Source organism: Lissotriton helveticus, chromosome 10 (genome assembly GCF_964261635.1).
Source record: "Lissotriton helveticus chromosome 10, aLisHel1.1, whole genome shotgun sequence".
NCBI lineage: Eukaryota > Metazoa > Chordata > Amphibia > Caudata > Salamandridae > Lissotriton > Lissotriton helveticus.
In genome coordinates, this window is record NC_136071.1 from 1,168,845,450 (window position 1) to 1,168,867,638 (window position 22,189).

Below are 22,189 nucleotides of genomic sequence, written 5' to 3' on the forward strand. Positions count from 1 at the left end.
TGAGAGACTGCAAGTGTTTGGGACATTCAGACCTCACAGAATAATATTGTAATATAGGAACAGATACATATTATCAAGTTTAATTGAAGCAGAAAAAAGGCAAAAAAAAAGCAAGCATATCGAGATAGTGTGAACTATTATGGGCGAGTGAGATAGTTGTAAATTGTCCACTGCAATGTAAAGAACCGCCCAGCGCAGTGCATAATAATGTCTTACAACTCTGTAATCAACAATTTATTCATAGTTAATAATTAATTTAGAAGAGGCAAATGCTATATTATCACAGCCACGCTCCACCGCGTGCCCGCCCCTACTCCACCCCCTCTCTAGCCCCGCCCCTCTCTGACGTCGCCCCCCCCCCCCTTATACTCGCTGCACGTACATTGTTCAGCTTGAGCTTGTTCTTTTCTCGTCTTTGGAGGTGCCCCGAGATGTGGTAGAGGACCGCCCGGCTGCGTCTCCGCGCTGTCTCAAAGTGGGACCCCGCTTTCCCTCGGCCTTTGAACTTCTCTGTAGAAGAAAAGAGACAGCCAATCAGACTGAAGCAGGAACAACAGGGTCGACATCTGAGGGGGTCACAATAAAAACAAAATCAGGCACGTTTCAGAAGAAAAATAACATGTTCCATGCAGGTTCTGGGGTTCATCTTACACACTGTTTTGTAGCAAGAAACATTTTCCTCTCTTCATACAGCAAAGAGTTTCTTTTTTTAAGAAGAAGAAATGATTGGTTTCCTGGAATCCATCAAAGTGTACACTGTCCCAGAGCTGCTGTTATATCCTATATTGTTACATTTAATTAGATGCTGATTATTTTATTCAGGTTTTAATGTGAGATCCCCAGGTCTCGAGCATTTTTAAATTATTGTTAATTGGATGTTGCCTTAACAATGCACCACAGCAAGCAAAATAAAACATGTTTACGACTATACAAACTTTGCCTTTGTTGAAGCTATACGTGCTAAGAAGGTGATCCGATATTTCCACAGTGTTAGGTGTAAATTTATTCTAAGAAAGATAATCTCCATACATATCGAACATGGATCGCGACCATGTTTGACCATAAGGTCCATCAAAAATCTCACCGCTTTAGACATGCCTGTTTTGCCTCATAAATTCTAGCACACAAGCACCCCATTCATTTCACAGCCACCTTCTGCACCTTTTTCTCCACTGACACACAAGCACTCACCACATATCTCTCTTCACACTCACAAAAAGAAAGAAAAATGCTACCCCACCACAAACGTCTTCACAATTCGGTGCTCGCTAGAATTCTGTCTCAACCTACCCTCACCGTCTGCTGAAAACTGACCAACTTCCATTTCTGGCCACTATGCCCCTAAAGTACCTCTCTTATGACCCATAACACCGTCTCCTCTTCTCCTGGTGGCCCCTGACCTTCTGTTTCATTTCATCATTTTTAACAAGCATGTTCTCATGCCTCTCTCTATTAATTAGCCACCAAGGAGCCAATTTAGTTGCTGGCCTTTGGCCATTTAATACGACCTTTAATAGTTAAAATTGTATTTTCACAGCTAAATTGTTAGATGTTGTACCATGTGACAGCGAGGCAGCTTGTGAAGTTTTCAACCATCTAATTCCAGTCTTGGGAGTCAACTTACTAGATTCCCTTATCATCCGATTAAAACACTCTACCTGCCCATTCGCTTCTGGCTGATATTATCACACCCAAGAGTGTTTGACACCACTACTTTTCAAGAAATTTCACACCCTATGCGATGCGATTTGCGCCTCACTGTCCAAAATATTTCTTCATGACGAAATTCAAAAATAATTCTAAAATAATTAATATCAACCTCCTTGGTGATGCTTCCTGTCATCTCTATTTACAGCAATATATTTTTGGGGGGGCAACACAGAAAAAGGCCCTTCAAATCTATTACTAATTTCCTCCACAGACCCACCGCTATTTCTGCTGATCTGGCCAGGACCCTGCATACATTAGCAGACTTGTAACTCCTAGAGAGAGGTGTGGTGCAGCGGCCAGAGCAGCTGATTCTGGAGGACAGGGCTCATGGTTCAATCGCCAGTGGCAGCTCAGCTCTTCACCCTGTGACTCTGGGCATTAGCTCACTTCATCTCCCCGATTGTCCCAGTGCCTTGAGACAATGGATTTAGGCCCAGATCTCTGTACTGGGGTGAATGTATTACATTGTTCTGCATTCTGTCCATCAATTGTGCTTTTTATGCATTTTTTACCCGGAGTGGGACGGGTATGCCCAGACGTGGGTCCCCTGCTCTCCTTGCCACTAGTGTCAAACTATCCTGGCTGATGAGGGGTGATGCCCCGAAACCGGTCCCAGGATGCTTGTTTCCAGTCCAGGGAGGACCTGGCTTAGCAGGTAGGTCTGGATTGTTCCCATGAGGCACAGGGTCAAGACTCATTTTCATATGGCTGGGTCTAAACTGGGGTAGCACGCTGAGCAAAAGAACAATGGATTTAACCCAGATATATTGACTGGGGGGTGAATGTTCGAATTGCTCTGCATTTCATCCTCCATCTGTGTGTCTTTTGCTTTCTCACCCTAAGTGTGCCGGTTATGCCCAGAGGTTGGTCCCGGGCTCACTGTGCCACTGGATTCAAGCTAGCCTGTCTGGTATGGGGTGATGCCCTGAAACCGGTCCCAGCATGCTTGTTTCCAGTCCAGGGAGGTCCTGGCCTGGCAGTTCGGGCTGGACTGTTCTCATTGGGCGCAGGGCCAAGACTGATTTGCATATAGCTGGGTCCAAACTGGAATGGCACGGTGAGCAAAAAAACTATGGATTTAGGCCCAGATCTCTGTACTGGGGTGAATGTATGACGTTGCCATGCTCTCAATACCACTGGAGTCAAGCTATCCTGGCTGATGAGGGCTGAAACCTGAAACCGGTCCTGGAATGCTTGTTTCCAGTCCAGGGAGGACGTGGCCTGGCAGTTTGAGCTGGACTGTTCCCATGGGGAGCAGGGTCAAAACTGATTTGCATATGGCTAGGTTCAAACTGAAATGGCATGGTGGGCAAAAAAACAATGGATCCAGGCCCAGATCTCTGTACCGGGGTGAATGTATGACATTGTTCTGCATTCTGGTGAGAAAAAGAGTTCTCCCAGTATAGTTTTAGGTCCAGAGGAGGGAGAAAAGAAACCAAAGCTAGGGAGGGTACCTCTGATTAGACCTATATTACTTCTTCACAGAAATTTTTCTCAAACATTTTAAGAGAAGGATGCTGTGTGTAATAAAAAGTCATGTAGTTTCTTCAAAACATTATTTTATTATTTTTCCTTTTTTTTGTTTTGCACATTGTCTGCTTATACATATCTACTAATTACTTTGTAACACGCAAAAATAATTTTAAATAACAGATTACCTTAATACATTTAAACTACACAAAATACAATTGAAGCAAGACCCCAAACAGTTTATCTTATCCTATTGTCATTCATTCCGTCATGCATACCTCTACATTCATTACCTATTCTAAAAAGACAGATATAAACATAATAACATAACCTCACATTAGACCAACACAAAATATTTAGGATAGACCTCTACCAATTAGTCACTTTCTGATCTGTACAATATTTACAACAGAAAATCCTTCTTTCTCTATATGTGTAACAAATTCATAGTATATGTGAAGGTCTTTGGTGCGTACGGCCTACGTACGTTTCGGTGACTGCTAACATTTAATTCACCTTCTTCAGGGCCAAAATATAGAACAAACAGATTGGACAAAACACAAATACAATGATTAAAATACGGGGGGTTCTTCAATTTCTGTTTTTAATAATAACAGCAGAGGGTCCACAGTCTCCTACTTTGTGGATTTTATTAAAGACACCTCTTGTCACAGTTACAGCTGTATCTGTAAGGTGATATCTCCTGTCTTTATCTTAATTTCTATAAGTTGAAGGAGGGCCAAATATGCGCAGAATTCACAGAAGAGTGATTCTCAACATGGTTCTTCTGATGTTTCTATCTGATGGTTGTTCTTGCTTTATCGAGGGGGGCAGGTTATAACTTTACTTTTTGTCCCAGTATAGTAGGTGGCTGATGATGAAAAATCACATCGCCGTCTTTGTTATTTAGAATGTATTCTGCTGCTGGGGGGTCCTCCGACATGCTTGCCGGCCCTCCTTCAACTTCCACAAAGTAGGAGACTGTGGACCCACTGCTGTTATTATTAAAAACAGAAATTGAAGAACCCCCCGTATTTTAATCATTGTATTTGTGTTTTGTCCAATCTGTTTGTTCTATATTTTGGCCCTGAAGAAGGTGAATTAAATGTTAGCAGTCACCGAAACGTACGTAGGCCGTACGCACCAAAGATCTTCACATATACTATGAATTTGTTACACATATAGAGAAAGAAGGATTTTCTGTTGTAAATATTGTACAGATCAGAAAGTGACTAATTGGTAGAGGTCTATCCTAAATATTTTGTGTTGGTCTAATGTGAGGTTATGTTATTATGTTTATATCTGTCTTTTTAGAATAGGTAATGAATGTAGAGGTATGCATGATGAAATGAATGACAATAGGATAAGATAAACTGTTTGGGGTCTTGCTTCAATTGTATTTTGTGTAGTTTAAATGTATTTAGGTAATCTGTTATTTAAAATTATTTTTGCGTGTTACAAAGTAATTAGTATATATGTATAAACAGACAAACTGCAAAACAAAAAAAAGGAAAAATAATAAAATAATGTTTTGAAGAAACTACATGACTTTTTCTTACACACAGCATCCTTCTCTTAAAATGTTTGAGAAAAATTTCTGTGAAAAAGTAATATAGGTCTAATCAGAGGTACCCCCCCTAGCATTGTTCTGCATTCTGTCCATCAATTGTTCTTTTGCAGTAATCCATATGATACACAAGATGAGTTGCGAGGCCAGAACACCAAACTATATAACAGTGATGTGGTTGTTCTTGTGCACTTCATTTAGAAATACATAGGATATGTACCCTTCTGATTCAAAACAAGCAAACCATTAATGTAAAGGGAAATTAAAATGGCAACTGTAGTTATTCAGTCTTCTTGAAAACATAGCTGTACATTAGAATCCGAATCATGAACACACCAGAAAGCCCTCAGGCAGGAATTGTGCCAAAGAAATCAAGACCAGAAGATAATTGGCGGAAAATTTAGATAAACAGTGGTAAAGGACCATTCCAAACACTGTAAAGCAATGCAAAGGCTCACATGAGAGTTTTACATAATCCTTATTTTCATTTGTGGCAGCTGTCACAATGTCTCTCAGTTCACTGACTCTGACTGAAGTTCTGCATTTACTAAAACTCGTTCAGGTGTAGACAAAAAATGATGTACATTTGCATTCTGTATTCATGCCCACACCTAACATTGCGCATTTCTCACCGAAAGATATTGAAGCTGACTTCGCGAGCGCCACCATATTCCTTCTACTTATTATCATTTTATACTTACCCAATTCAGTATTTTCATAAGTTTATTGGCTGCATTACTCTATATATTTTTATTGTTTAGAGTTGGCGGCTTCACCATGTACACTATTTTTGTGAGTTTGTTGGGTTCATCGTTGTATGACTCATTGTGTGATTGTGGGTTAATTACCATATGCACAATCTTCATGTGGTTGTTAAGGTCTATATTTTTCATATATATCAATGTGTTGGTTCTCCCTTACGCTATATTTGTGGGTTTGTGTGGATTGTTGCTTTGCATATCTTTGGATGATTAAGATGTAATCGCCACATATTGTTCATGAGGGTGTTGAGTTTACCATTGTATTTATTATTAGTCTGTGTCATCATTCCATGGTTGTGTGTTGCTTCACAACATACACTCAGGGCCATATTAGCAAGAAGCTTGTTAAAATTAGATGTGCAGGACATCTAACCTGGGCTTCTATTGGAATTCTCAAGGGCATATTAGCAAGCCCATTATCGCCGCTTTAGCAGCAGTTTCCTGCCACTAAAGCGGCGATCATTTTAACGAGCTTCTTGCTAATATGCCCCAAATTCTTGATTTTTAATTTCGCTGGGTTGATTGTATCATAGCTCATCATTGCGTCTCATATCTCATTGGCAGATAGCCTTTCTTTATGAGGTTTTTGAATCTACATTTGCATATATTTTATGTGTGGTTGTCAGCTGTTTCATTCCATGAGCTATTTTCATGATGTGGTTTGGGTCACCCTTGCACATCCCCACACCATTCCAAGTTACAAAAGTGGGGTTCCTCCTGCCGCTGTAGATCTTCTTCAATTAAGCATTTATTTACCATGCATGACTATGACCCGTAATCCCTGCTGGAGTATTTATTGCTCACCCCCTTGTTGCCCACCTGAAGGAAAGTACATCTTACTCACAGTGGGCCCGATTCACATAACTAACTTAAGACAAAATCCTAAACTTACTACTTTTGGTATTCACAGAAGTTAGGATTTTGTCTTAAGTGTGTCTTAAGACAAAATCCTAACTGCTGTGAATACCAAAAGTAGTAAGTTTAGGATTTAGTCTTAAGTTAGTTCTGTGAATCTGGCCCAGTGTTCTGAAGATTGCATGGTGGCTGATAGCGTTTTGCGGGCTATTCATGGGGTCAATGTAGTGTTTTAGGTTTCTCTTTGCATTGGCCACCTTAGGTGCAAAGGGGCAGAATATTGGGTAGTCAGCCTACTCTGCCCTGGTGGAGGTAATGTACACATGCACCAGTTAGTTCACCGACAAAAACAGAGAGTGAAAATGCACAATACTCATGTAATAGAGCCAGTGTGGTCTAGACCTTTAAAAATCACACATAATTGTCTTCCTAGTATAGATATGGTCTTCAGTTGTCCATGAAAATTATTTACTTATGTATCTATTTAGCATTTTTATATAGCACTTCTGCACTAAAAGAGTATCAAAGCACTGCTAGTGCGCTTTCCATTCTGACGTATGGTAATGGAAAGGACGTTTTCTACCATATATTTATCCCAAGTGTATATGCATTCTGGGATAGAAAGATAAGAGTTAGAAAATTACTCACCTGTTCAGTAGCCTCAAAGAGATGTTAGGATAGGAATACTCACAGTGTGAAGCAACAGATTATAAAGTCCCCGCATGATCAGCCTGTCAGTGTCTTATTAGTGAAATATCTTTTGGCCCATAGGGCCCGATTCACAGAACTAACTTAAGACAAAATCCTAAACTTACTACCATTTTGGTATTCACAGAAGGCACTTACTCATTTTAGTATTCACAGAAGGCACTTACTCATTTCGGTATTCACAGAAGTTAGGAGTCCTAACTTTAGGACTTATAAATGCGTTCTGTGAATACCAAAAGTCTTAAAGTTAGGATTTTTCTCAGTTTAGGAGTCCTAAAGTTAGGAGTCCTAACTTTACTACTCCTATACTGAGAAAAATCCTAACTTTAAGAGTTTCAATATTCACAGAAGAAATTTAGGAGTCCTAACTTTACTTCTCCTAAACTGAGAAAGGTAGGTGAAAGGGTTCACCTCTACCTTTTGTAATAGTTTTCAGCAATAAGAACTAACTTTCTAATGAGCTCAGCCTTCATGTGAGTGCACTGATACCTCTCTGACTCCTCTAAGTTCAGGAGCATCCCTCACCAAGAGAGATATGTCAGCCCAAATTTCATCTCCCCTCTCCTTCTCAAGCCTATGCCTTTTCCAGTCAATCTCATATGCAGCAAACCACCTGTCAAGATCATCCCCAACCACATATCTAGGCACACTAACAATCAGGAAGTTTTGTGCGTGAATCAACCCTCATTGGAACCTCGTTGTCGCTGCCACTTCCTCAGCGGACTCTGATGGACTCCTGGAGCTCTTGCTCTGGCTTCTTTAACACCTTCGCGAGCTGAGCTCGTCATGAGCACCGAAGGTGCTAATGAGCATGTATGGCCTGATGATCCTCCAAGGATAATTTCCTCTAACCCGGTGCCAGGTTACCTGATGTTTGCTTCTACTCAGCAGCCAGGGATGAAGCAGCTACCAGCCTCAATCCCCCAAGGGCAACTGCCTCCTTTTTCTCACTTAGAGTCCCCATACTGTCCTTTTCTCTTCTACTACGTATAACAATGCGGTCCTACTGGCATTCACTTGGACTCCAAATACGATCCATAACTTTGTTTTTGTAATATAGGCGTGCGACAAACACCGTGAACAAATCACACATAGAACTGTTTGAAATCATAAAACTTAGGGCCATAATATCAAGAACAGGTGATAACATTATCGCCGCTTTGGCGGCAGGAAACTGCCGCTAAAGCGGCGATAAGGGGCTTGACATTATGCCCTAGAGAATTCCAATAGAAGCACAGGTTCTGGTGTGAAGGAATACAAACCTGGGCTTCAATTGGAATTCTCAAGGGCATATTATCAAGCCCCTTATCGCTGCTTTAACAGCTGTTTCCTGCCACTAAAGCCGCGACAATTTTACGCCCGTTCTTGATAATATGGCCCTTAATTTTATATTTTCTTGACAATTTTTTTTAAAATACATTTTTTTTATAGCAGTTGCTCCAAAGAAAGTGCTAAGAGTGTTTTTAGAAGTGCTTGTGTGCAAAGTGATCAGAAAGGGAAAGGAATTTAAAAAACATTCAAAAATCGAGATATTTTATTATCCTTTTCACCAATGGCTGAGAAAGGTCAACTTAGCCAAGGTCAATAGCCTGAAGAAACGAATTCCTACGTTAAATGTCAAAAGTCCTTATACAATGAGTGGTGATAACTGAATCAAAACGCATCACTCATGGGGACAAGTATATTCCATCAAGGCTGAATGATTATTGGAATTTACAGATTTTTTTAATGTTATTACTACCTTTCCTTTTCTGATCACTTTGCACACAAGCACTTCTAAAAACACTCTTATTTGCACTTTCTTTGCAGCAACCACTATAAGAAAAACTTATATGTTTGAAAAAAAAGTGTTTTAAGAAAAATATAAAATTATGTTCTATGATTTCAAACAGCTCCATGTGTGATTGTTCACTGTGTTTCTTGCAAGCCTATATTACAAATACGAAGTTATGGATCGTATTTCATGTCTAAATCAATGCCAGTAGGACCGCATTGTTGTATGTACTATAAGTTACCCAGGTCCTGGGACTTTTATAATGGCTTTTTTCTTCTACAGCAGGGGTAGCCTCTGTCTATTTCTCTTCAAAGACCAGGGCTACTTTTTCTACTGCACTGCAAAATTTGGGATGTATGACGTTACAACGCATACCATTACAACGCCTACCTTTACAACGCGGTTTTTACCACGCATACCATTACAACGCATAGCGCTTTGGGGTGCTGGATAGTGAATAGTTTAATTTACTATTCCAACTCCAGTCCCTGTGGATAGTAGGGAAGGTTATTGGATAGTAAATTAACCTATTCCCTATCCTAGAGCGCCCCCCAGAGCAATGCGTTGTAATAGTTTGCGTTGTAAAAGTTGCGTTGTAATGGTAGGTCGTTGTAAAAGTTTTGTTGTAAAGGTTGCATACCCAAAATTACATTACTTCTCTGTCAGGTCCCCCTCCGTCTTCCTGACCTCATTCCAATCTGTGAGCCCCAAGCTCTGATGGGGAAAAAACCTAAACAGGACACACTGCTCCCAGCCCTGGACATGTACAGCTGCTCCTTGCCCTCTGCCTTGGTTCCTACCCAGCTCTGTCCTGGTGCCTACCCAACATCATTCTCCTTCTCCTCTGAGATGATCTGTGCTATGCTGGCCTCCTCCCAATCCTTGAGGGTTTTCTACAATCCCTCCTTCTTGACTCACTATCAGATTCCTGTCATTGCACGTTGCTCTCATTTCCAACCCATTTAGACCACACAGGGTAACTAAATCCTCTTCCAAGTCCCTACAAAAAATGAATTAGGATTTTTTTAAATCTAAAATTAAAAAATCTAAAATGTGATTTAATCAAACTTAAAAACAAATATTTCCAATTAAACATCAAAATGTTTGCCTCTAAATCTGAAATTACAATTGTAATTTTCTACAGTTAATACTAAATGGCAAATGCCTGACAAAGTCCTATTCCACTGCTGAACAATATCATAAAATGGGTTAAGAGTTTGCGATGGTTAATACTTACTTATTTAAACAACACACCCTGGGATATATATTTCACTTCACACCAGGCTAATGTTTTCACTTCAGACCTAGCCCCATAGTTCTTAGAATCCTTCAACAGAGCAAAGCTGGAAGCTGTAGACAGGCAAGGCTCAATGAGTAAGAATACAATTTTCTTGAGGTCTTACGGAACCCATGTGCATCGTGTCAAAAGCCTCTGGGTGGCACAAACCTAGGGGCATATTAGCAAGGGCGATATCGCTGCTTCTGCTGGACTTTTTCCCGCTAAAACGGCGATCTTTTTATCGCCCTATTAGCAAGCTGTCGCTAACAGTGGTTAGCGACAGCTTTTAGTCAATAGATACAGGTTTGGGGCCCGCTTTGCATATCAGCCTATTAGCAAGGCTGGCGAAGCGATAAAAAAAATCGCGCTAAGCGCGATTATCGCCAGAACCTAATGCCTGCTCAGACCATGACTTAACCTGTATATCCAATGGGAGGTGGATATTCGGGTTAAGACCCCATTAGCGTTAATACCTGAATATCGCTGGATTTCCAGCGATATTCACGCATTGAGCCGCTATCGCCGGATATTTTATTGCATTAGAGATAAACGTTGCTAATAGCATGTTATCTCTGCGATAATATCCAGCGATAGGCAGCGATAACAAAAAAATGCGCTAAGCGCATTTAGCGATAAATATTGCTAATTTGTTGCTAATATGTCCCCTAGTTATCTTGCCTGCCTTGAGTGCCCTACCTCTAGGCAAGCCTCAGCATCTTGTCCTGGTTATCAGGAGGAGGAACACAAATCAATGCCACTTTTCTACCACTGCAGGGACCCTTCCTCAGGCCTGCTCATGCAGTCCCCAGGTCCCCTGTACAGGCCTTTTGCCACCAAGCCTCTCTCTGCAGCCCACGTGGAATCAGAAGCACTTTATATTTTTGTGTCCATGGAGCAGGCAAACAGGAGATTAGCCATGTAAGCCTCAAAGAGCAGCTCCAGTCCCTTGGTGCCTGCAAAACTCTTGAACCCTTGAGTCTGCTTTCTTTCAGCAGGGCCTTCTTCTTCAGATGTAATCTTCCAAGTCCAGGAATGTATTGAGGAGATGGCGGTGAGGGCCCAATCTTATCTTGCGCACCAGCCAGAAATTGTAAAATATAATTTTCCCCTACCCAATCCTGTTTACAGTCTCATCCTAATCCTGTTGTAGTTCTTCCTCTTTGCTTCACAGTAAAACTTCCAGGCCACAGCGAAATGTAATTTACGCCAGCATAATCTTGAGTAAGTTCCAGCATTTCACGTTACTATTGTTATCCGAAATGCCCGATATTACTTCATTATGCCACATTGGGTAATTGTAAATTTATGTGGGTAAAAAAGTTTTGGGAGAGCATTGGAAGAATGTTAACAAACTAAGGGGCATATTACCAACAACTAGCGATAATTATCGCTATGTTGGCTTAGCGGCTATAATTTTTTCGCCGTGTAGCAACGATTTTTATCGCTTAGGAACCTTGCTATTAATAAGGTTGATCTCCTAAGCGATAAAAATCGGCCGCAATGCATGAATATCGCTGAAAAGTCAGCGATATTCATGCATTACCGAGCTAATGCTCTTTGCCATGTTATCCACCTCCCATTGGATAACATGGCTAAGAACTGCTCAGGGCAGGTGTTAGCTCTTGGAGATATTCGCGCTTGGCGCGAATATCTCCAAAAGTTGTTAATAGGAGAGTCATTAGTGATAAATATCACTGACATGCAAAGCGGGGCCCAAGATGGTCGTATCTCCTACTAGCTGTCGCTAACTGGTGTTAGCGACAGCTAGGTAACAGGGAGATAATTTTATCTCCGCTTTCTTGGCTTTAAAAGCCAAAAAAGTGGAGATAAATCCTTTGATAATATGCCCCTGAATGTGTGCAGCTGTTGAACAGATCATGCGTAAAAGGTGCACTTGTGTCAATATTGGAGGACATGCCCGGAAGAGAATCCTTGACCTTTGTACATGTGTAAACATCAGAAGCTCAAGTGAGTGCAGCGCCTCCAATAGAGACCCCTCTGCAGTGAGCCTTGAGCAGCCCCAGAGAGACTCTCTGGAGGCTGCTGTGCAATGACTCTTGGCCTAAGATGCTGATGAAGCAGGAACTGTCCCTGCAGTGACCTTTCATGCTGGGAGGCAGTGGTCCCGGTCACACAATATAACTCAGTGCTCAGGACAGGAGTGAACGCTCCAGTGACTGAGCAGTGTACTGCCAGGGCCTGTGCATTCCTTATAATCTGTCCAAATGTGGAACGTACAGAGTTCAGAGCGATATCCCTCCGCCTGCCTGACCTTGAGCCCCCGGGGAAGGTTACGCAACTTCACAGAGAACAAATGGGCAGATGTACGACCCTATTTTTCATGCCCAAACGGGTTTGCGACTTATTTGTGCATGAAAAATTCAAAAGGGCCATATACTAACCCTATTTAGTGAGTCGCAATTTATTTGCGACTCGCTAAATAGGATTATTGATTCGCTATTAGGAAGGGGCATTCGAGGGCGTCCCTTCCTAATAGCGAGTCTGAGCCCTATGCATGACTGTTTTGCTACCGCAATTGCGGTTGCAAAACAGTCGCAGTTTACCACCCTTCTCAGAAGGGCGGTAAATCACTCGCAAACAGGAAGGGGTCCATTCCCCTTTGTGAATGCAGGGGAAACTATTTTTTAGGGGCAGGCAGTGAACCTAGGGACCACTACCTGCCCTTAAAAAATGAAACAAAACGTTTAATTTTTTTTTTAAAGGCATCCCGTTCCTTTAAGGAAAATGAGCTGCATTTAAAAAAAAAAAAAACCCAGCTTTATTTAAAATCTGTCCCAGACATGAGCCCAGCAGGCCACCATACCTGGGAGGGTGTAGCCATTCCCAATTGGTTCGCAAATTGCGAGTGCCTCATTAATATTCATGAGGCATGCAATTTGCTACAACAAGGAGAGTGCGCCGTACTATATTGAATGCGCTGCCCCCAGGCAGCCACAAAGTCATCCTGCCCTGGGGGCAGCGCATTCAAGCGAAATACGGAGCGGCTTTGAAGCAGCCCCTCCTTGTTTCATTGTGCAGGCGGCGCCCACCCGCACATTTAAAAGGGGTGAGAGATTCCCTTGAAGGCTGGTGCAGTGAGTGAATGCCCCAGCCTGCAAGGGGATGCCTAGGGGTTCCATAGGACCTCCTTCACCCCCTTCAGAGGGCAGCCATCAGAGGGCCCACAGAAACGGTGGCGCACTGTCACTGCACCTCCTGACAGTTTCTTTGCCTCTCCACTCGCATCTATAATACATCGTGGTTGCAGAGGCAAATATATTCCCTCATTTGCTTGGGCTCACCTCCTCATGCAAATGAGAGAATGCATTCTGGTGATAGCGCTGGCACTATATGTGCACCAGCACTATCTGTATTGAAGACGAGGCCGCACAAGTGCCAGCAGACCCTTCTGTAATACCAAAGTGGCCAGAGGATGAGCAAAATAGGCACAAATGCCTGTTGCACCCCCAGGGCACTTTGTATATTGCTGCCCCTGGTGTTCATAAACAGTGGGTGCACCACCATTTCTCCCTGCGGTGCACTGTCCAGGCTGAACGACCTTACACGCCTAATACACAGCTTTGGTTGTAGCAAAATCTGCCACATGCTTGTTCACCTCGTCATCCTAGACCTAAAACTGGCACAGAAGAAAACTCAAAAGTCAAGGGGCCCGATTCACAGAACTAACTTAAGACAAAATCCTAAACGTACTACTTTTGGTATTAACAGAAGGCATTTAGTAGTAGTAAAGTTAGGATTTTGTCTTAAGTTTGACTTAAGACAAACTTAAGACAGACTTAAGTCAGACTTAAGTCAGACTTAAGACAGACTTAAGTCAGACTTAAGACAGACTTAAGACAAACTTAAGACAGACTTAAGACAGGCTTAAGTTAGGATTTTGTCTTAAGTTTGTCTTAAGTCTGTCTTAAGTGTGTCTTAAGTCTGTCTTAAGTTTGTCTTAAGTTTGTCTTAAGTCTGTCTTAAGTCTGTCTTAAGTCTGTCTTAAGTTTGTCTCAAGTTTTTCTTAAGTCAAACTTAAGACAAAATCCTAACTTTACTACTACTAAATGCCTTCTGTGAATACCAAAAGTAGTAAGTTCAGGATTTTGTCTTAAGTTAGTTCTGTGAATCGGCCCCAAGATGTACAAAGCTCTTTACCAGTCGTAAATCATATTATTTGCTAAATCAAAGCTTTGCAAGGCATAAAAAGCTTGTGCTAATGTGCTAAATAAATTTTATGGGTCACTAAAGTTTCACTGACTCATGAAATGGGCTTATGTATGGTTACCATCTTCCAATTTGTATTTGACGATCTTTGGGCTTTCCTTCCAAATTTTTGAATCAGTACTATATGTAGTTGTAGTTTGTAATTGTAGTTCTGGGCTCAAACGATCGACCAGTTACGGTCTTCCAAGTTGGGAAGGGTACTGATTCACAAGGGGGAAGGGGTCCTTTTTGGGCCGTTTCCCATTTGGTAAATATAGTGGCTGCTTCAGGGGGGGTAGGTAGTGCTTCAGGGGCCACTGCTTGCTCTCTAAGAAGTCTTCCAAAATTGCATTTTTTTTTTAAGTAGCCCTGTTTTTTTAAACAACTTTGGCTGTTTAAAAAAATCTATTTTGAAATACTAACACAACCTATGTTTGCTGGCAGGACGCCATACTGTGCAGGTAGCCAATCAAAGCGAGTCACAATGAATATTAATTAGGTCATTATGTGACCACGTCCAATTTGATATTTCTTTACTCAGCTTTTAACATATAGGTCAGTTTGCAAAATAGATACTGGCCACAACAAGTCAGGTTGCAAATTGCAGCCACTTTTTGCAAACAGTAGCTTTGTATATCTTGGCCCTTTATTCCAAAATACAGGCCCATACTCATGTACCCTGTAGTAAAGATATTCCCCTGTCCTTTCAACTAAGCTAGTTATAATGAAGATCTAGGGGCATTTAATCAAGCCCAATATCGCCCCTTTAGCGGCCGTTATTGTCCGAAAAGCGGCGATTTAAATATCGCTCTATTATCAAGGACACGCTAACAGGCTTTAGCGTGTGTATCCTTGAGATAGTAGCCGTTTTTCATCTCACTTTGCATGTCAGCGATATACATTGCTAATGACATGCAAAGTGGGCGTACCTTAGCAAAACTAAATGAGAAACACTAGCGAAATCAGCTTCGCAAAATTTAGAAGGCTGCGCCGGATCCGCGATGCGGGAATAAAAGGCACGCTAAGCCCCCATTATCGCAGGATTTTAACTCCTGCTAGAAATCTGACTTAGCCATCTCTTCAATGGCAGGTAGATTGATGGTCTAAGTACACCATTGCGTATCATCAAACATTTCCTTTACGCTCTTGATTTATCACAGGTTTTCCCCTGCTATTACGGTTTATCGCTGTCTATCGCTGGAATTCACATCGACAGTGAGCAGCGCATTGATAATACGCCGCTACCAGGACGACATATTCCAGTGATATGCGGTGATAAAGAAAACAGCGCTATACCCGGTTTGCGATAAATATCTCAGATCGTTGCTAATATGCCCTCTAGTGCTTGAAGGTCACTACTAGACTGTCACTGAGACGCGTGAAGGCATTATTAACTCCTTCTTTCTAAGGCAGCCCTAAAAGAAAAAATTGCATAGTGTGCTGTCCATCAGGGCATAAGCGTTTCCAGATATTTCCCAAACCAGAAACCAGCAGAAGAGCTCCTAACGCCTTGGGTCATTGCATCGGAGAGCTGTCCAAGAGACGCAAACGGTTTGTGAAGTGAGAACCAACCTCTTGAGGGCGGCGACAAGTACGGTGCAGGAACTACCAGTTAGTAACAATGTTCAATAAGAAACTGGAGGACAGATGTACAATTCCACTGGTCGCAAATTTGAAACCAGGGTTTTTGTGACCGGTGTGGGGTTGTGCAAACCGACCAAGGTACTAATAGGTTGGGGCCCGATTCACAGAACTAATTTAAGACAAAATCCTAAACGTACTACTTTTGGTATTCACAGAAGTTAGGATTTTGTCTTAAGTTTGTCTTAAGACAGACTTAAGACAAAATGCTAACTTAAGTCTGTCTTAAGTCCGTCTTAAGACAAACTTAAGACAAAATCCTAACTTCTGTGAATACCAAAAGTAGTAAGTTTAGGATTTTGTCTTAAGTTAGTTCTGTGAATCGGGCCCTTGGTTTGCAACATTCAGAATAAGAGTGGGTCGCAATTGGACCTACCTCATTAATGTTCCAGAGATAGATTGCAAATAATGACTCACTGTCATTGCCTACAAGCACAGGGGGGTCGCCTAGAAGGGTCAGGAAGCCTCATCGGCTATGACGGTGTATCGGTAAAGTATTTTTAAAGCATCCTCTTTTCTTTAAGTGACACATTCTGCTTTAAAAATACTTTAAAAAAGTTTCATCGAGAGCAGACAGTGGTCCCTGAGGCAACGACCAACTGCACACTATTTATTTTTAATTCATAATGGGGAAGGGCTCTAAACAGCACCCCTTCCTCTTCGGAAATGGGTTGGCACCCCAATATCGGGCTGATAGCTTTTCAATTTTTTTTAAAGCAACTGGGGCAAACCATTGATACATTGAATACTAATTTAGTATTTGGAGAGGATGCCCACAACATGTACCTTCCAGGTATTAAATCGGTATCCATTAACAATACTTCTTGTTAGTAAAACTTTACAGACTGCTATAATGGGATCGCTAGACAGAAAAAACATTTTTTTTGTTTCGAATGCTCCTCTTTTGCTATTCAGAGCTTTCCAACTGCAAAATTGTTTCAAACATCTGGCCCTTAATTCAATCAGAAAGTGGTCACTGGGCACAAGAGAAGAATGAAATCATTGTGAGACCCGCATCTATAGGTTTCCAACTCTAAATGAATCCGGCTTTTGAATCTTCTTTTTTCTGGATCTACACTATGAGCTTCGATCAAATTGAATCGTATCCATCACAACTACTGCAAACCAGTCAGTACCCCTCAATCACGTGAAACACTTGTGTACAAAACTGATTGTGAAAACTCAACATGGTAATAATACAGGGCCAGACTGATTTGCAAATGGCCATGCCTTAACTGGTGTGGTGGAGTGGGCTAAAGAACGGTGATGGATTAAACCCAGATGAGTTGACTGGGGGGTGAGTGTTTGATTTGCTCAAGCGCTCCGTCCATCATCCCCTTTGGCACCGTAAATAATATAGGACCATACATCTCACTTTGCCAACTAATATCACCTGGCGATTTTTCTTTCTTTGCATTGCACCCTTTGTATAGTGCTTGTGGGGTGCTGAAGAGCTTGTAGCGGGCCCCACCATGTCGGGTGTGTGGTTGTTGTCTCTGCTTTGATCCTGTGTAGAAAGTGTTTCCATCTCATGCGTGAGGACCACCGAGGTGCAGTTATCGTGTTATGAGACGCATCACTCAAAACTGTGACTGATGAAGACGCGTGAGAGAGAGGCTTTCAGGAAGTTGGCAGCTTTGAGCAGCTCTGCAGGTCCCTTTATGGCTGGGGTCTTGAAACTGGGGGGCAGCACCCCCCTACGGCAGCCTCAAGTGATCCGTGGGCGAGGGGTACCAGGCTCTGGCCAAAAGAAGCTTTATGTTGATAGCAGTGCTTTGTTTCAAGCTGAAAACAATGAGCAGCAGTAATCCACTCTGTAATGGTCCATCACTGACAAGGGCTAAGGTTCATATCCTGGCTGGGAGAAGGTGTCCAATGGGAAGGGACCGCAAATATTCTTCAAAACCTCCACTTCTAATACTCACACTCTGGATACTTGAACGTGCTAGTAAGGCCTGCCTGACGAGAATAGTATGTTTGGCAATCATGTATTTGATTGCAGTTTTAAAACGGTAACAGAACTTAACTGCAATGTTTGACTAAGTCTAGACAGATTTAAACATTGCCAATTTAATAGAGTAGTTGTGAACATTTTTGAGGCACCCAATGGTTTTGTTTTTCACTGGGGGTGCACGGCATTAACAGGTTTGAAGACTGCTGCTTTATTGTATTTTTAAGAATGCAGTCCACTTAGCTGGTTACTGCCCGGGCTGTCCGCTCTAAGACATTTTGCCATCATGAGTCACAGTAGACATGTGCTCATGGCGGCCGGGAGCCGTCTGACCATTGCGGCTCCCCCCACGCACCGTTAACTCCCCGCCTGTGGGGGGGAATTAATTGGTGGGCGGAGTTCGGACAGCTCCAGGCAGTCATAGGCACATGCCCACCGTGATTTATGACGGCCGGGAGCCGTCCTGGGCACCTGGGCACCAGGCCCAGCCCAGCCCCGCCCCCCCCTCGCACCGCGGCGGAATTTGCCGCGCGGCGAATGGGTTAAAGTGTATGGACCTGAGCAGTCATAGGTTGTAGAAATGAATGGAAGAGAGATCTCCTGCCATGAACCTTTTTTACTGTCATCCCACATCTGATAGCCCTTGTGAGATGTCAAGAAGCGGCCTCAATATGTACCTCTTTGAGACCTACAGTGGAGGACTAAAGCAGAGTCCTTCCTTGGCATGTGGCATGTGGCAGATCTGTTCAGTTACTCCGTGCGGGTTTAGTTGGTGTGGTGGGTGGTTTATTGCTGTCACTCTGCCTTTCTTGTGAGTACCTGTTCACTTGATGAAAATTGTAGAACTTTCTTCGGACATCTGTGATACCCGTGTCGTGTATGGACATATGTGTAATGTGTTCACTCTTACCTTACCCTCTTCAGCAATTAATACCTATTGCTACATTTTATTTGGGAAAGAATTTACTGGGTTGTGCATTTTAAAATCGCCAGGTATGTTTGATTTCTTTGCACCTGGTTGCGAAGGGCCACTTGACGTCAAATGTTCGGCAGGGACAGATTGACGTGCTTTAAATTCATGATTGAGCAGTTTTGCACTCGTGACTGGGCACTTTTACACTAGACCATGTGCTCACCTAACACTGCAGCATGACTTTTGCACTATTAAGTGCAAGAACAAGATTCACACCAACTGAAAGCGACTTTTGCATTGATCGATCAGTGCACATATCAGGAATGTATGACGTTACAACGCAAACATTTACATCGCGGTACATTACATAGCAGTTTTTACAATGCAAGTCGTTACAACGACTTGCTTTGGAGGGCACTTGCCTTAGGAGTAGTATAATTTACTATTCCAACTCCAGTCTACGTACAGTAGGGAAGGTGTTGGATACTAAATTATACTGTTCCTTGTCCTAGAGCGCCATCTAGCATAAGTTGTTGTAACGACTTGCGTTGTGAAAACCGTGATGTAATAGCATCGTGATGTAATCCCCCACGTTGTAAACGATGTTTCCCACATATCAGTAGTGCATGAGTGCAAGAAATGCAGTACAGCCCCTGATTGGCCAATGGCTGCTTATTGGCTCAGGTCAGAGGTGTACAATGTAGGTCGAAGAGTACCAGACCATGCCAGATGTGATGAATTAACACTGAAATTGTAAATAAGATTAATTCAGAATAAATGTATGTAAATGTATTTGATGTGGATATCCTGATAAGGGCGCTTTGAGAAAAGTCCCCCTGGACGTACATTGGACACCGCAGCTTTAGATGTAGGCGGATATTTTAGTCCTCAGCCTCTCTACCCTCTCCACCACATGAGTTTTGTAGGTACCAACCTTCCTGTTTGTCCGCCTGTGCCGCCTTCACTTTCATGTCCGTGATGTCCTTGAAGGAGGCCAGGAAGAGCACCACGTCCCCCTTCTCATTCTTGATGGGCACAATGTCCAGCAGGCACCAGAAAGAGGTTCCTGGAAGGAGAAAAGGAAAGCTATCATTAGAATCAGAAGCTTGGCTTTTATGTCATCAAGTACAGTCCACATTACAAATACTTTGCACAGGTGCAAAATGGGGATGTACAAAACCTCTAAAGTTTGTGTTTGCCAACTTGGTAAAGTTTGTTCTAGAACTTCAGGAAACTCACCAGCTTTGCCAAGAGATTTTTTTTAACAAATCATGAAAAAAATCGATCAAGGAATAAGTTTTCCAGAAGAAAAATCATGCACAACCTGTTTATACTAAATATGTTTCCAGCAAAAAATACTCTCCTGCCTTTGTGTAGGACGTTTGACCAGTGGGTGAAGGTTTTCAGGTGAAGGTTTTCCATGGGGACAATTAACAACTTTATGAGATCACAACATCTGTCGTATGCACAAAACTTTGCTGGTCAAATTGTCCTCATTCATGACCGTAATAGCACTTTTCTGCTGCTTGTTTGAACGGGAATTGTTCAAACTGAGGGGACATATTTAGAAGGAAATGGCAGAGCATTGCGTTGTGACAAATTTTGCAGTGCCGCACTTTTCCATTTCCAAAATGCAGGAATGCACCATAATTACAACAATACGGCACACCGCTGTGTTTTCCCTAGTGCTGACGCTAAATTTAGCTGCCTAGCGTTAATACAGGCACTCTTGCTCCACAGTGCAAGGGTGCCTGCATTGCAGGTAATGATTGTTTATGTGCAGGAAGGTGCACCTTCCTGCACATAAACAATCAGTAATGGCGATTTGTTACTTCTATTTGTGCTGCAGGATGCAGCAAACATAGAATTAGCAAATCGTCATTATTTAATTATTGTCTATGTGCCGGAAGGGACACCTTCCGGATCATAAACAATCATTCATGGCTTTCAGCTCTTTCTATGCGTGCTGCAGAATGCAGCCCACATAGAAAAATGCAAAAATGGGAGAAATACAAGTATTTCTCCTCGTATCACCATTCTATTTCTTGCTCTTGTACGGCATTAGTTTTTGTCACTGCCACAGATTCATAGATCCTTGTAAATTGGGGGAGTGTAAAAAAGCAGTGGGTGTTGCGGTGGAACGCCCACAGCAACGCCATTTGCACGCCCCTGCGTGAAAGGGTTCCATATTTAAAAAGCAGCGTTAAGCCACAAAAAGTGTATTAACCCCTCCCATGCTGATGACGATCTCAGCTCGTCATCAGCCACGGTGCTCGTGTGCTCATGACGAGCTGAGCTCGTCATGGCCGTTAGAACGCTCACACGCGGGGATAATTCCCCTGCTGTGCTGAGCGTTCTAAGGAAACGGGCGTGGCCGTGACGAGCTCAGCTCGTCATCAGCACACGAGCACCGTGGCTGATGACAAGCTGAGCTCGTCATCAGCACCGGGGCGCATGTTTTGTCATGTCTATAAAATGAGAAATGGAATACACAGATCTTTCCCCTTTAAAACATGGAGAATAAAGCATGTCTATCAAACCCCCTTTGGGCCGCCTCTTGTAAGGATTGCTTCATTTTTTTTTTACAAAGGTCACTCATTGGTCAGTTTTTGTCCTTTTTACAACTGTAGTACACTTGTGAAATTATATATGAGCAAAGATGTAATATATTATGATCAGTTATTTCACAATCTGTTTTCTTCTTTTTTTGCATTCATCCAGGACGTGCTGATGCAAATGTAGACAGGAGATACATCTGTTTTATTCTAAATAAGCTGTTCACTGTAATTTTTGTTGAAGCTGTTCTAGAACACCTAAAAGTTTTAAACATTCAAATTTATGCATAGGGCATAAGGAGTTGTAAAGTTGTTTCTCTAGGAATTGTATTATTTATTTTTAAGTTCAAAAGAAAGCTTTATTGAAAGAAATAAGGGTGTCAATACAAAGTACAAAACATAAATGCATAATATAATTTATTTTTAATCTTCAAAGGTTTGCAAAGTCTGAAAAAAATCTAAACATTGAAGGAAACGTCTGCCAGAAGTTGGAGTGCACGAGAAAAACTTGACAAAAAACATAAACCCCACTTTTAGAGAAAGAATTATATTGCAAAATCTTTCTCACAAAACATATTTTTGTAAAAATGTGCATGGCTTTAAGTGCAAAATTTAAAACTTCACCCACGCCCATACCAAAACGCTTGTAGGGTGACCGATTATACGAATGCATTCACTCCAGAGGCCTGTGTTTTGCTGTGGAATCAAAGCTGTAAATCCCACGGGCTCCATCAGCCTTTCATCCTTCCCAGGTTGATAAAGTGAGCACCATTAGGTAGGATAACAATAAAGAGCATTA

The 22,189-nt window shown here is 42.1% G+C and overlaps 1 protein-coding gene across 1 annotated transcript in view; it reads right to left on the reverse strand.

Annotated features, from left to right (window-relative positions):
- Positions 1-22,189, reverse strand: part of KCNH8 (potassium voltage-gated channel subfamily H member 8) — a 938,852-nt gene that overhangs the window by 387,224 nt on the left and 529,439 nt on the right. The window contains exons 3-4 of the mRNA XM_078662854.1: positions 19,770-19,901; positions 383-510 (exon numbers count right to left, since the gene is read on the reverse strand). Of these exons, the coding sequence (XP_078518980.1) occupies positions 383-510; positions 19,770-19,901 (260 nt within the window). The remainder of the gene's footprint in view (positions 1-382; positions 511-19,769; positions 19,902-22,189) is intronic.